Here is a 16330-nt window from a genome sequence, read left to right as displayed (position 1 = left end):
TATCTATTGATCTCAAGGTTGTAATTTCCTTTATATGGATGTGGGGTATAAAATCTTACTCTTGCCAGGCACTCCCAGTGAGTAATAAGCTTCGATTAAAAATGCTTAATTCTGAGATCAATTTATGATGCAAACCAATTCAGTTCATAAGGAAGTTGGTTTGTAACAGAATTTTTTGTTGAGCTGTGAACATTATTGGAGGAAAGAGTGATAATAATATCATTGAGGTCCTTGTTTCCGGGGAGAGGGGGTGGGACAATGGTAGGGAAAAGACAACAAAGAGAAAGGTAGAACAATATTGTAAGAAAGCATTTCTTCAGAGATTAATGGGTCAAGGAATGGATGCCGTGGACATCATAGGCACAACTCTCCCATCATTGATGACATCTTCAAGAAGTAGTGCCTCAAGAAGGTATCATTCATCGTTAAGACCTCAGCACCTTAATACTACTATTAGGGGGGAAATAGAGGACCTTGAAGGCCTATACTCAATGACTCAAGAACAGCTTATTGCCTTCCCTCATCAGATTTCTAGCAGTCCAACACCACCTCATCATTCCTTATATTTCGCACTATTTATTTTGTAATTTATGACTTTTTTGTAATTTTGTCTTTGCACCGTATTGTTGCTGCAAAACAACAAATTTCACATTTAAGACAGTGATAATCAACATGATTCTGATTCTTCTAGACCAGGGGTTCCCAAACTTCTTTATGCCAGGGACCAATACCATTAAACAAGGAGCCTGTGGGTCCCCGGTTGGGAACCAATGAACTGGACTGAAAATGGAACACACTCAATGAGATAAACAGTCTTTTATTGCACCATGTTTTCTATGCATGTGTCCTTTATCCTGAGGATAACATACAATAGTGATTTCTAATCCAATGCACAATCTTTTATTGCATTTCGATTTGTAAAATGGACAGCACTGATGCAGCAGGCCATGTTGGTGTCTCCTGCAACCTAGGTTCAATCCTGACCTCTAGCGCTGTCCACGTGGAGTTGGAAAGTTCTTCCTCTGACTACTTGCATTTCCTCCAAATCTTTCAGTTTCCTCCCAATTGTGCCAGGTTAATTGGCCAATGTAAGCTATCTCAACTGTGGCCAGAGAATCGGGATGGATTTGATAGGCATGTGAGGGGGAGCAGAATTCATGGGAAAGCTTGGAGATGTGGCAGAAACTTGATAAGCCAAATGGCCTCCCACTTCCAAAACAAAATTAGGCAGATCGATTAATATCTCATACTTTCCAGATCCGTGTTGGGCTACAGTTTTATGGGTATAAAACATGTTTCTGGAGAGTTGAATAAGCATAGAAAATTAAAGGAGTGCAATTATGAGGCCATGAAAGCAGAGCTGTCTAAAGTAAAAAGGCACATTCACAAGGGGGCCAGTCAATCAAGATGCAGAGGTAGATATTTAAGGGGATTATTAAGAATGGATGGAATCAATACATCCAATAAGAAACTAAAATTCAACATTGAGGAGATCATCTGTTGTTATCTAAGAGTTAAAAATTGGTTCACACTTCAAGAAATCAGCATATAATTGTGCAAAGACAAGCAGATGGTCATAAGATTAGTTGGAATATACATAGCAGCAATGAATAATTAATAGTTTAATAAGAAAGGATAAATTAGAGTTAGCTAGAAATTTTTTAAAAAGTTTATAAGGGTTTATTTGCATATTTAAAAATGCAAATGGTCTTTCATTGATTCTATTATGATTAATATTCTGTTATGGATTTACTGACTCTGCACCTAAGAAAATGAATCTCAGGGTTCCGTATGGTGACATAAATGTACGTTGATGATAAAGTTACTTCCAACATGCTGAGAAAAGTGAAACGGGGGATATACAGCAGAAATAAGTCGCAAACATCTAGCCTACGTAGTACAATGAGAAACGTGCATCTGCAATCTTCGTCAGGAAATAAATTAAGTAGAAGCTCATTATCTAATAGGCGAGAGCCTGAAGAGCTGTGATGCAGGGCATCTGGATGGCTAATTGCATAATAGACAAATGGCTATTCTGAAGGTAAAGAAAACTAATGAGGGAAATCAAATTCAAAAGAGAGGTTATGCTTCAGCTTGAAGATATCTGATGCTGCCAAGTTGAGAGTAAAGTGTACAAAACTGGTCTCATTACTTAAGGCAAGAATTTAATATGCAGCAAGCAATTAAGCAAAGGCTTTGAAAGGATAGATGTTAAAAGAAGGTCTCTTAATGGAAAAATCTACCAGCAACCAAATAAACTTAGCTCATTTAAGAAAAGTGTCTGGTGATTTTTTTTTCTTTCTGAAAAACATGAGTCCTTGGAGTTCATTTCAACAAGAAGTCATGGAAAAAGTGTCCTTATATATATGACAGAAGCAGACAGTTTCCAGATGAACAAGGGAGTGAAAGGGTAGCAATGTATCTTATTGACTGGTGAAACAGGATCAAGGCACTGAGTAGCCAACCCCTCCAAATGCAGATGTTCATGTTTGCGAGACTTACATAATTAAGAATTGCTAAACTTTACACACTGAAGACAAGAACTCAAGTTTATGTAGGTTATTTAATAAAGTCTGGGTGAAATTAGTAATTATGCTGGTTGAAACAAAAAGGACTGATAGCTACAACTTATAAATGGTTATTGAATTTATGAATGATATCTAATGATAAAATTAAAGGTGCTTGGGAATTGGAATTTCAAGAGTTACTTTCAGATAATCAATGGAGTAAATTTTTTCATTTGGTAAATACTTCATCTATTTGTGCCTGTCATTCCTTGATACAGTTCAAGGTAGTACTTCGGGCACATATGTCAAAGGATAAATTTGCCCGTATTTTTCCCAATATCAATCCTATTTGTGATAGATGTAATATTGAGGTGGCCACTTTAACTCACATGTTTTAGTCTTGCATACAGGTGGACAATTTTTGGAATGATGTCTTTAAACTTTATCAAAAGTCTTGGATCTGGACCTATAACCAAATTTACTTACAGCAATTTTGGAGTTTCTTCCATTGGAAGCAGGATATATTCCTGTTTCTGCTCAGCGGATGTTAACCTTTTCAACTTTATTGGCTAGGAGAGCCATTTTACTTAAATGGAAGGATCCTAATCCATAGAACCATAGAACATTACAGCACAGAAACAGGCCTTTTGGCCCTTCTTGGCTGTGTCAAACTGTTTTTCAGCCTAGTCCCACTGACCTGCACCTGGACCATATCCCTCCATACACCTCTCATCCATGTACCTGTCCAAGTTTTTCTTAAATATTAAAAGTGAGCCCGCATTTACAACTTCATCTGGCAGCTCATTCCACACTCCCACCACTCTCTGTGTGAAGAATCCCCCCCTAATGTTCCCTTTAAACTTTTCCCCCTTCACCCTTAACCCACATCCTCTGGTTTCTTTCTCCCCTAGCCTCAGAGGAAAAAGCCTGCTTGCGTTCACTCTATCTATACCCATCATAATTTTTATATTCCTCTATCAGGTCTCCCCTCATTTTCCTACGCTCCAAGGAATAAAGACCTAACCCTATTCAACCTTTCTCTGTAACTCAGTTTCTCAAGTCCTGGCAACATCCTTGTAAACCTTCCCTGCACTCTTTCAACCTTATTAATATCCTTCCTGTAATTCAGCGACCAAAACTGTACACAATACTCCAAATTCGCCCTCACCAATGCCTTATACAACCTCACCATAACATTCCTCTTATACTCTTATACTCAATACTTTGATTTATAAAGGCCAATGTACCAAAAGCTTTCTTTACTACCCTATCTACCTGTGACATCACTTTTAGGGAATTGTGTATCTGTATTCCTAGATCCCTCTGTTCTACTGCACTCCTCAGTGTCCCACCATTTACCTTGTATGTTCTACCTCGGTTTGCCATTCCAAAGTGCAATACCTCACACTTGTCTGTATTAAACTCCATCTGCCATTTTTCAGCCCATTTTTCTAGCTGGTCCAGATCCCTCTGCAAGCTTTGAAAACCTTCCTCACTGTACACCTCCAATTTTTGTATCATCAGCAAATTTGCTGATCCAATTTACCACTTGATCATCCAGATCATTGATATAGATTACAATTAACAATGGACCCAGCACTACAGAAACGATCCTCCAGAAACAATCCTCCACTACCACTCTCTGACTTCTCCCAGTGAGCCAATGTCTAATCCAATTTACTACCTCACCATGTATACCTAGCGAATGAATCTTCCTAACTAACCTCCCATGTGGGACCTCATCAAAGGCCTTACTGAAGTCCATGTAGACAACATCCACTGCCTTCCCTTCATCCACTTTCCTGGTAACCTCCTCAAAAAACTCTAATAGATTTGTTAAACATGACCTAACACACACAAAGCCATGTTGATTCTCCCTAATAAGTCCCTGTCCATCCAAATACTTGTAGATCCTTCCAATAATTTACCGACTACCAATGTCAAACTTACCGGCCTATAATTTCCCCGATTACTTTTTCAGCCGTTTTTAATGAATGGAACAACATGAGCTATCCTCCAATCCTCCGGCACCTCACCCGTAGATGCCAACATTTTAAATATATCTGCCAGGGCCCCTGCAATTTCAACACTAGTCTCCTTCAAGGTCCGAGGGAATATCCTGTCAGGTCCTGGGGATTTATCTACTCTGATTTGCCTCATGATAGCAAGCATCTCCTCCTCTTCAATCTATATAGTTTCTGTTACTTCACCACTTGTTTGCCTCATTTCCATTGACTCCATGCCAGTTTCCTTAGTGAATACAGACACAAAAAACCCATTTAAGATCTCCCCCATTTCTTTTGGTTCCATACATAGCCAACCACTCTAATCTTCAAGAGGACCAATTTTATCCCTTACTATCCTTTTGCTCTTAATATACCTGTAGAAGCTTTTTTGATTATCCTTCACCTTGACTGCCAAAGCTACCTCATGTCTTCTTTTAGCCCTCCTGATTTCTTTCTTAAGTGTTTTTTTGCACTCTTTATACACCTCAAGTGCCCTATTTGCTCCCCGTTTGCTTTACATCATACATCTCTCTCTTCTTCTTTATCAGAGTTCCAATATCCCTAGAGAACCAAGGTTCCTTATTCTTATTCACTTTGCCTTTAATCCTGACAGGAACATACAAACTCTACACTCTCAAAATTTCTCCTTTGAAGGCCTCCCACTTACCAACGACACCCTTGCCAGAGAACAACCTATCCCAATCCACACTTTTTAGATCCTTTCTCATTTCTTCAAATTTGGCCTTTTTCCAGTTTAGAACCTCAACCCAAAGACCAGATCTATCTTTATCCATGATCAAGTTGAAACTAATGGTGTTATGATCACTGGACACCTACTTTTTTTTATTGGCTTTCCTCCTTCATATCCTGTTTAACTTTAGAGAAAATAAGAAGTCGGACGTTTGACACATCCTTTAAATTTGAAGAAATCTGGCGACCTTTCATTCAATATTTTCATATGATTTGATTTACTGATTTTTGTACTGACTTTCTTCCAGTTATTTTTTTGAAGTTTTGGATTTGATCAGAAAGTCTTTCTTTTCTTGGTTTTACTCTCAGGATAGACTGCCCAGTCCTTATTTTTCCTTTTTGTTTTTGTCATAGAGAATAGTGGGGTTTTTTCTTTATAAAAAAAATCAAAAAGTCTTTTTTTCTTTTTATCAATTGATAAGGGGGGGATTAATTATCTTTTTCCCTACTATACATTCTGTAACAGATTAATACTATGTATGATTCTGATAATGTTCAGTTCACCTCCTGTATGTATTGTTATTGATATATTTGAAATAATTCTCTTGCTTGTATATATGCTCTTTTTAAAATCAATACAAAGACTGATAAAGAAAGAAAGAAACACAGTCCACACATTCAGTTATTCTTCAGCATAAAACTGGCAAAAACAATGTTTCTTAAGTACCTAAATATTTTTGATTGCCAGTTGTGAAACAAATCTGTAAACTCTAATTACTCATTTTTAAATTGAAGCAAATCTGAACATACTGAAAAATAAGTTTAACACAATACAACTCACTATTAAACTAAAACCATTTTATGTACTCTCTTGTTTATTGCTTCTATGTTGCTGTGGTGGTTTACTACTATTTTTTCTCAAGGGAAACATACACATTTATTATGTTCCATATTTAGAAAGCAGGTTACAATGCAAGAAACCTCAAGATCCCAAGAGAACCTGAAAGCTCAGCTCAGCAGGAAAGCAATTTGGATTGCTAAATCTGTGCTATTACACTGGATGTATTGCAGAGTTCAAGATGTCTTTGGACTTCAGGTACATTGTGGGAGCGAGATTTGAAAAGCAAGAGGGGCCAGTTGGGACTTTCTTCACACTTCAAATCATAAGAAGCCATCAGACATTATGGGAAAGATATATAAAAATGTGAACAGGGCCGGACGGGACATTCTATGCACCAGAGGTCATGGGGTAATTAGACATTTGGCAAGGGCCAAACAAAAGAAGTTAGGTTTAAGTGTTGTGCCTATTACGGGAGTGTGTGCACCTGAACTGAAGGGTCACCAATATCCTTGCTGGAAGGTTTGCTAGTGCTACTCCAGGGCTTAAAATTAGAGTTGCAGAGGGATGGGAGTCGGAGAGCCAGGACAGATAGAGGAGTGATGATGTTGTTAAGCCTACAGACAAAGATAGGAATCGAAAGACTGGGCATGTGGTAATAATGTTCTGAACTGTGCCTATTTCAATGCAAGGAGTACTGCAGGCAAGGTAGATAAGCTTAGTGCATGGATTAGCATGTGGAATTATGAGATTGTAGCCACTAGTGAGATGGTTGAGGAGGGACAGGAATGGCAGCTCAGTGTTCTGAGGTTCCAAGGTTTAAGACATAATAGAGCATGAGGGATGGCATTACTTGTCAGGGAAAACGTCATGGTAGTGCTCAGACAGGGCAGACTGGAGAGCTCATTTGCTAAGGCTATGCAGTATAGCAGGAACTAAGGAATTAGAAACAGATGACTATATTAATGGAATTATATTATGGGCCAACCCAATAATCAGCAAGATTTAGTGAGACAGCAGGTAGTTCCAAGGAACATAATGTTCTTCCAGTCCTTACCTACCACCCCATCAGCCTCAGCATCCAACACATCATCCTCTGCAACTTCTGCCATCTTCAAAGGGATACCACCACTAAATATCTTTACCTCCCCACCCTCCCTCCGCTTTCTGCAGAGATCGCTCCCTCCGTGATTCTCTTGTCCGTTTGGCCCTCCCCACTAATCTCCCTCCTGGCACATATTGACTGGAATTCCCATACTGTAAAAGGGCTGGATGGAATAGAATTTGTCAAGTGTGTTCAGGAGAGTTTCCTTAATCAACATCTAGAGTTCCCAACTAGAGAGAGTGTGATACTGGATCTCCTATTATGGAAAGAGATAGGGCAGGTGACAGAAGTTTATGTAGGTGAACACTTTGGATCTCGTGATCATCATGTGAAAGTATGGCTACTCTAACAAATGATTCCTGGTTATTTTCTGACTCACAAACAAAACTGACTTATGAAGCTCTATAAAAACAGAACCTGTTTATTACCTAGGGATGACCCGTACTCACAACAGACGTTTTAAAAAATACATGAATCAAAAAATTGCTTTAAAACTCAGTTTTAAATCAACAGGCATGAAATAGCATCCCAACAAGATGCTCTACAATGTACAATATCAGCATACAATGGTATTTTCATTCTGACAATATATCTTGTGAAATATATACTAAGGAAACGGGGGATGCTCTTGCAGTAGAAGAAAGTTCTCAAAAATCAGTGGGATAAGAACTTAAAAAAAAAATCAGTGCTACAGAAGAAATGGAGAACTGGGCTTTCTGAAAAAAGTCCTCATTAAAGCCAATAAAGAATTAATGAGACAAATGACATTCTGAGATGTAATTATTCTAGATTTATCTCAAAATAATACTTGCAAATATAACTTGTCAACATCTGGGAGGTGCTCATAGCCAAAAATATACTGAACTTTCATGTACACATAAGCACTTTTCCGTAACAAAACTGACTCCAGAAGCCAAAGCTGTCTGAATTACTTTAATACTGCTCAGGAATGTAGCTTCTTCTCAAAAGGTTAACTAAAATAAAACTGTAAAAAGCTCCTGATACAGAATCAGTGCAGATGAACGCATTGACCTCACTACCCGACAACAGCAAATCTTCTCGAGGCACCTCAGACTCAAGGAGAATGAAAGAGGTAGGGCCACAATATAAAATAGTAAATGAAGTGAAAAGTTGAAATATATAGTGTAAAGATATGCTACTGACCCCATCCAAGACAAAGGAAACGCTTCCGAATTATTCGGTTTCGTAATCTTCCTGTGACGGCCATGTATGACTGCCAGGCCTCAGTCAGAACCCAGCAGAATGATGACAGGAAGAAGAAATGCAGAAATGCTGCCACAAGGGTACAGATTACCTGTCAAGTAAAGCAAAGAAACAGCAACTAGTAAACCACTTAACCAAATCAGTAAAATCATTCTTCTAATCACTGCAACTCCAGCTTTGTATTTTGGACGTCAATTAATTTGCAGGGCATTCCTACCTTCCTGGACATTTTATAAATTTAAGAAATGAGGACTAATCGCCATGCTCTTTCCAAATATCAAAACAGAAAAATACTGAAAATAGCCCTCAGTTCCAAAACTATCCGCGGAAAAATAAACAGTTATATTTCATCTGTTCTGATAAGAGGCCATTGACCTGAAGTATTAACTTGGTTTCACTTCCACATTTGCCAAACTACTGAATATTCCCAAGCATTCCTGTTTTTATGCAAAATTGTTGTCACATTATTCAGTCCTTAACAAAAAGCACATATCCCAGTTTTAACCTCTACTGGAATCTATTTGGGGGGAGAATTAACAGCAGTTAGACTCTCATTAAATCCTCCTTTTAGAAGCCTGCTGTCACTTTGCACTCTCTGTGGAAAATACCACAGAGAAAGTCTTCTCTTGGCCACATGAATACACATGACTCCTTGCAGTGAGATTATCTGACTATTTCCCAACACAGGTAATGTGCAGCCCCTGTTCTAGTCCCACAATAAGTAGGATTTAATCTTCCTTTGTTCTGACTAAAGTCTTCCAGGAAGATAGATATCCCATTGTGTAATTTCAACCAGAAACATTATTCAGGATCATTTTCAACAGTTCATCCTTAAGCCTAATTTTAAGCACCTGCTCTTTGGTGGGTACTAGCTGCTCACTGCTTATTGCCCATAAAAAGCTAAGGCATACATCCACCATTGCTAAATTGTCCTGAGTTCTCTCGAGCCACAGCAATCCCAATTCCCAGAAAGGGTATTAAGGACAATTTTCATTTTGGCATACATCAATAATATACCAAGTACGAGCATTAAAGCACCTGTACAGATATTTTGAAACCTCATTATTTTCACACCCCTGAGAGCCAAACCTTAAGAATTTTGAGAGAATTATTTTGCTTGCAATCTAATATGAACACATCATTTTAAATTGATATTAGCTTTCAACACTTCACAGGAATTAACCAGCTGACATGAGAGACTGATATAGCATCACACAGCTCTGCAGAGACTTTGGGGTCCTGACAAGAATTGTCACATTGTTTGTTAGCACATCAACTAACGCAGTGAATTAGTGGTTTAAATGAAAGTGAAAGAGCCAATGCATAAGAACTACACACACTCAGATCAAAGTCATTGTGCAGCTGTGTGATAATAAGAATTCTCTTCAATTAAACACTGTGTACAGCAATCTCTGTTCTTAGCAGGTGCTGAATCCAAGGGCACTCAAAATGGAAGCATCTAAAAAAGTCCAGAAACAGTTAGAAATTGTTTATCTGAAGAGTAAGCGTGCTAAAGTGTAAATTAGTTCACTGGAGTTTTAATGGAGTAGCTTTATGTGTGCTATGCAAAAGGTCTTTGATTATAAATGACTAATGTGAATAAGGAAAATTAAAATGCTACCAGTTCTTATTTTTCCTTAAAATAATCAAATTTAGTTCATCAAAACATAATCTATTTTAAGTAATGCAGCTTGTAAATCACTTTGAAAATGCAACCACAAGAATCAGCCTATCATCACAGGGAACTGATGGAGCTCCGCAAGACTCCTGTGGAGGACAGAGAATCTTCACACCTTGTCAGTTTCCATGATCCATTAAGTTCCTGGTGTGGGAAGGGATGTCCTTATCCCCACAAGTTGCAACCAAGTGCTACCCAGTACTCAATACCGTGCAGGCCTCTGAATTCATGTCATTTTGACTAGAGTGTGATTAAGCTCTGTTTCAGATATTTTTTCACTTGTAAGGAATATCCTCAAAGTGACTTGCATACATTACATTTGGGATTACTGTGATAAAATCTCAGTATCAAATAACTTATTAGATTAATCTTAAGATTTAAGGACAATATTTATTTGTGATTTAATTGAATAATATCTCTTCCATAAAATTTTCTCTGATCTTTTTAAAGGCAAGCTAAAAAATGGAACAAAAATATTGTCCATTTGACAAACTACAGGTTCTCTGATTCTAAGCCTTAAATATTTTTTTTTGTTTAAAGGCTGATGAATATCATGACTTCTGCTATCCATTTCTTAATGTTGATAATCAAAGAGGAGATGCTGTTCCAGCAAAATCTGGTAATCTCCCAAGACAAGAAGCAATTGAACGCAGTAGGAGTGAGATGGTCATTGGTTATTAAGGCAGACTAACAAATTGCCTACTATTTACTGTCTTGGGGGGGGGGGGGGGGGAATGTGCATCATCTTTCATTCTGATTTGTTTTCTTAAACTCAATTATTTTGTTTAAAATGCCAAGGTTCAAAGGTCCTTTCTTTAGAAAACAGTACAAAATATCAGGAAAAGTATTTTTTTTTTAAATGATATAAAACATGGAAATCAAGATATTTAAATCTGAAATCTGTCTGATGGCACAGGAGGAAAGAGGTAATTGGAAGAAGTGAATACAAAATGACTTGCAGAATTGCTACTGTACATGTTTCTGCTTTAAACCAGAGGGTCATTTGTCAGCAGGTATGTTACCAGCATTAAGTTAGAAATAAATATCAGAACGTTCTAAAATGTTTACTGCTTAATCCTGGCAAATACCTTAATAAATTGGCAATATAATGCTTGAATGAGGCCTTCTGAATGAGACAAAATCGTCCAGTTGGCTTTGAAGCACAGCCAAATTAGATCATGATCACAAAATATAGCCACCTCTCAGAGTGGATTTAGCTATTCATATCATTAAGCATTGGATATTGGCATAATTGGAGAGAAATGGAGAGAAGATTCAGAAATGATAAGATTATATGGTATAATATGAATAAGTTAATTATTCCTTGCACAAGTTGACTATACATGGAGTTCCCCCTCCTTCACGCACCTTAAAACAGCAACTAAAATCTCAAAAAAATTGCAACACTAACCAATTTGAATGACCTCTTTCAAGAAATACTATACAGTGCCGTGAAAAAGTATTCAGCCCCAACCCTTTGTTTACATACATGAGTATTACAACCAGGAATTTGAATCAATTTAACTGAGCATTTGTCTTTGTGAATCACATGCTCCTCTTTTTCACAGTAGTGTCCAAAACAGGGAAAATTGTAAAGCACAAAAACTTAAAAATTCAAAAACTAAAATGTCAGCAGTTCAAAAGTATTCATCCTTCTTTGCTGAGTAGTTGGTTGAACAACCTCTCACAGCTATTACTGTTAGCAGTCTTTTTGGTTAAGTATCTATTAGCTTTGCACAATGTGATGGAGCAAGATTTGCCCAATCCTCCCTGCAAAATTCCTCATGCTGTGTCAAGTCAGTTGGGGAGTGATGGTGGACAGAAATCTTGAGGTCTTGACAGATATGTTCAATTAGGCTAAGTTCTGGACTCTGACTGTGCCACTCAAGGCCATCAATTTTCTTCGTATGAAGCCACTCCATGCTTGCTCCAACAGTGTGCTTTGAATGTCGTCCTGCTGAAGATGCACTTCCTCCCCAGTTTAAATTTTATGGCAGAGACTAGTAGATCTTTATCCAGGATCTTTCTATATTTAACAAAACTCATCTTCCCATCAATCCTGACCAAATTTCCAGCTAATGCTGCTGAAAATCATCCCCATGGCATGATGCTACCTCTACCATACTTTACAGTAGGGATGATGTTACCTGAATGATGCGCAGTATTAGATTTACGCCACATATACCACTCAGTGTTGAGGCCAAAAAGTCCCACTTTAGCCTCATCTAGACACAAGACCTTCTTCCACACCTTACAGTATCTTTTAAGTGATACTTCACAAATTCTTTATGGGAAAGCATATGAATTTTATTTTTAAAAAACAGAGCTTCCTCCTTGCCACTCTTCCTTTTTATGCATGGTCTTGGAGCTTGTGGAGCTATGAACTTCATTTCCAGTTGCAGCCACTGATTTCTGCAGCTCACTGAGAGTGACAGATGGTGTCAAAGCAGCCTTTCTTACAAGTGCCATTCTTCTCCACCTACCAAGTTTAGAGGAGTGGCCAGACCTAGGCAGTGCGGTTATGGTTTCAAAATGGACTGCACCAAGCTCTGAGGTATGCTCAATGCCTTTGTAATGGTCTTGTACCCTTCCCCAGATTTGTTCTTCTCTATTATCATTTCCCTGACTTGTCTTGAATGCTTTTTTGTCTTCATTTTGGTTTGATCTGTTGAAAATCTTTTATATTGTTGGACCTTACAAAGAGAGTAAGTACTTACAGTATTCTTATGAATTCATTGAAAATAGATGATCCTACAATGTTCTACATCAACAGATTGGGTGAGTTGGTAAGGTAATATACAGTTCTGCACCTGAGGAAAGTTAGCATCTTAATTCCACCCCACAATTTTGGTTTTTAATTTTTATTAAGTTGTTGACATTTTTGGAATCTTTCTTTTGATTTGAAATGGTGTACAATGTTTCGCAGATGAGCTCCTTCAACATATTTTAAATTAGAAAATAAGCCAAGTAAAATGTGAAAATAATGGTGTGGGCTGAATACTTTTTCAAGGCACTGTATTGTCCCTACCTGACTGATGTCTCAATTACTGTGGTTGAGTTAGCAGAAATGTGTGTACAATTGGTTTTATCTTCCAAAACTTTGGAAATTGGTGGTCATATGTAATCACAGTTGTTGGATTTTTAGATTTTAAAAATTCTCCAAAATAGCACAGCAGATAAACATGCTGTTTAAAGTAATTTTCAGTCATGTAGACCAGTAGATTGGCTACAATTGACATTCTTATCTCGTGTTAGTTGGTTATATTTGCAGGTATCAGCCTTGGTTCAATAAAACCCTTTGAATCAAATTATGTGTTCAAACATAGAACATAGAAACATAGAAAACCTACAGTACAATACAGGCCCTTCGGCCCACAATGCTGTGCCAAACATGTACTTACTTTAGAAATTACCTAGGGTTACCCACAGCCCTCAATGTTTCTAAGCTCCATGTACCTATCAAGGAGTCTCTTAAAAGATCCTATCATATCCACCTCCACCACCATCACTGGCAGCCCATTCCATGCACTCACCACTCTGCATAAAAAAACTTACTGTATCCCTGACATCTCCTCTGTACCTACTTCCAAGCATCTTAAAACTGTGCCCTCTCATGTTAGCCACTTCAGTCCTGTGAAAAAGCCTCTGACTATCCACACGATCAATGCCTCTCATAATCTTATACACCTCTATCAGGTCACCGCTCGTCCTCTGTCGCCCAAGTAGAAAAGGCCAAGTTCACTCAACCCATTCTCATAAGGCATGCTCCCCAATCCAGGCAACATCCTTGTAAATCTCCTCTGCACCCTTTCTATAGCTTCCACGTCCTTCCTGTAGTGAGGTGACCAGAACTGAGCACAGTACTCCAAGTGTGGTCTGACCAGAGTCCCATATAGTTGCAACATTACCTCTCAGCTCTTAAACTTAATCTCACGGTTGATGAAGGCCAATGCACCGTATGCCTTCTTAACCACAGTCAACCTGCGTAGCAGCTTTGAGTGTCCTATGGACTTGGACCCCAAGATCCCTCTGATCCTCCACACTGCCATGTCCAAAGCCATGAAGCACAAAATTAAGGTTGATGATCAGTGCAACCCCGGAGATGCTGCACGTTGGAAATGCAGCACGGCCAGACATGCTGCACGTTGGAAATGCAGCACGTTGGAAATGCAGCACGGCCAGACATGCTGCACGTTGGAAATGCAGCACGTTGGAAATGCAGCATGGTTGGACATTCTGGCCTTTCGGATGAAATTTAAACGAACAACTACCTACCCTCTCACTGAGAATATGCATGTTCAAAGAGAAACTGGGATGTTCTCCTGGTGTTCTAGTCAAAAGCAAATCATTTAAACAACTGAACAATTCAGTCGGTCCAGTTGAGTATCGGGGGAGTTGTTATGCTCTGTATTTGCAGTTTACCTAAAAGGTAACAGTGACAAAATGTATTTCAAAATGGCCTTAAAGCAGTTTGAACATCAGGGTATCAACGATGCTTTCATTGGAAATTCTTTCTCCCTTTCAATTAAAGGGCCTCTGCAGAAAAGCACAATTTCAAAAATAATGGTTACAAAATGGATTGCAAGTTTTCTGATGATTTTAACAGCCAACCAAAGTGCCAACATTCATCATCTTTGCTTATATCTGTGTAATGACCAACTGGATGTAAAATGGATGACTATCAGCATTGTCAGCAGCTTTGTGAGTGAAGAAAATTTGAAATGTGGCATCCGAAATTGCATTCCTCAAGGACAAATGGAGCTACAAGGTTGGAGGCCACTTTGCTGAGAAATCAGTTAAAATGTTGAACAATAAACAAGTTAATGTTGTACTGTAGATGGGTGGAAATAAAATTTCAAGCCTGACATTGAGAGTAAGGAATCACTTCTACTTACAGACACTTTTGACCTACAGGGCCACAAGCGTATAATAACTGGCATTGTGCTGCCGATGCAACAGTGAGAGTATGCTGTAAGTGTTGTAGGCAACTTTAATTTTAAAGCACTTCCCTGGACACTAACTACACCATAACAGGATTGGTTTATGCTTCCAAAATTCATAATGTCACAGGCAGAGTATAATGTTCTGGTTCAATGGCTGCCACATTTAATACTATTGGTCTGGGATAGATATCTAGGCAAATCAGATAACAAAGTGAGCTCCAGAGATGATAGTTTGGACAATCAAAGCCCATCTTCTTTAATTTTAATTACATCTCATAGCCCTGGAAATTCATTTACACACTGAAAATGTTTTGAGGGGTCATTAACTTGATTCAATAGTTTTAATTTTTTTTTCCATATATGTTCTGGACCAGTTGAATGTTCTCAGAATTTTCTGCTTTTAGTTCTGACTTTAAATAACATCAGGATTTTACCTTTTACAATGTTGAATTCAAATCCAGTATTTGCAATCGGCAGTTCACTACCTGTACTTACTATTCACCTCATTAAATAGTTTGGATTTACCTTCGTGGTGAGAATCAGCAGTATGATAAAAGTCTTGGATACTTATGGGAAGATGTGGGGATGTGGGATGAGAACTTTTCCAAAAACACCTGAAATAAACCTTTGATTGGTGCTTAGTCAGCAGCCAAAATTCTGAATATTTCTGGCATTCAGAAACACTCAAGTACTGTTAAAATAATTAGTAATGTTTTTACAGTTTGTATTATTAAAATTTTAAAAAAGTAAACTCAGAAATAACTCTCATTTTTCCCCAATGAAATGATCAGAGTATCTGTCCCTGCCCAATCTGGTGGATTGCTCCAGTGAATTCCTTCCGTGAAAAGTGGCGAAGTTCTGCACAACAGATCTACCTCAATGCTGGACTATGCTGGGTGAAGATGAACGGACACAACCATGGGATTTCAATTAAAATGCATAGGTTTTCAAACTGTGGACAATCAGCAAACAATTATTTCAAAATTATTCTCTCTTTACATAAGAGCATGTAGAAATAGATGTAGCAACTATTGACAATTTGAAATAAAAATAGAAAACTTTCTTTAACCTTGAGTTTAACTTGTTTGATTTTTTTAATTCTTTTTTATTTTGGGGGGGGGGGCAGAGTAGTCATCTGCTCTCAATTCTAATCTTCTCTCTCCAAATTTATAAATGCACCTTCTCAGGATCTGGCTCATGGTGAATCTTGACACTGAGGGAGTGATACACTTTTTATGGATCAGGTTTAACTTAAATAACAAAGGAAGTGAAGGATGCCCAGATCAGCTCATTATGAGCAATAGGGGTGTGGACTAGAAATGGAACACACAAACAAAAC

At 38.1% G+C, this 16330-nt stretch overlaps 1 protein-coding gene across 11 annotated transcripts in view; it reads right to left on the bottom strand.

The window, feature by feature from the left end:
* Positions 1-16330, bottom strand: part of adgrb1a (adhesion G protein-coupled receptor B1a) — a 575895-nt gene that overhangs the window by 89238 nt on the left and 470327 nt on the right. For all 11 annotated transcript variants that reach the window (XM_073048159.1, XM_073048205.1, XM_073048135.1 and 8 more), the window contains one exon: positions 8311-8461. In XM_073048159.1, coding sequence (XP_072904260.1) covers positions 8311-8461 — 151 coding nt within the window. The remainder of the gene's footprint in view (positions 1-8310; positions 8462-16330) is intronic.

Source organism: Hemitrygon akajei, chromosome 1 (genome assembly GCF_048418815.1).
Source record: "Hemitrygon akajei chromosome 1, sHemAka1.3, whole genome shotgun sequence".
Classification (NCBI taxonomy): domain Eukaryota; kingdom Metazoa; phylum Chordata; class Chondrichthyes; order Myliobatiformes; family Dasyatidae; genus Hemitrygon; species Hemitrygon akajei.
Note: the sequence above shows the minus strand (reverse complement) of the source record. Positions and strands in the feature narration are given on the sequence as shown.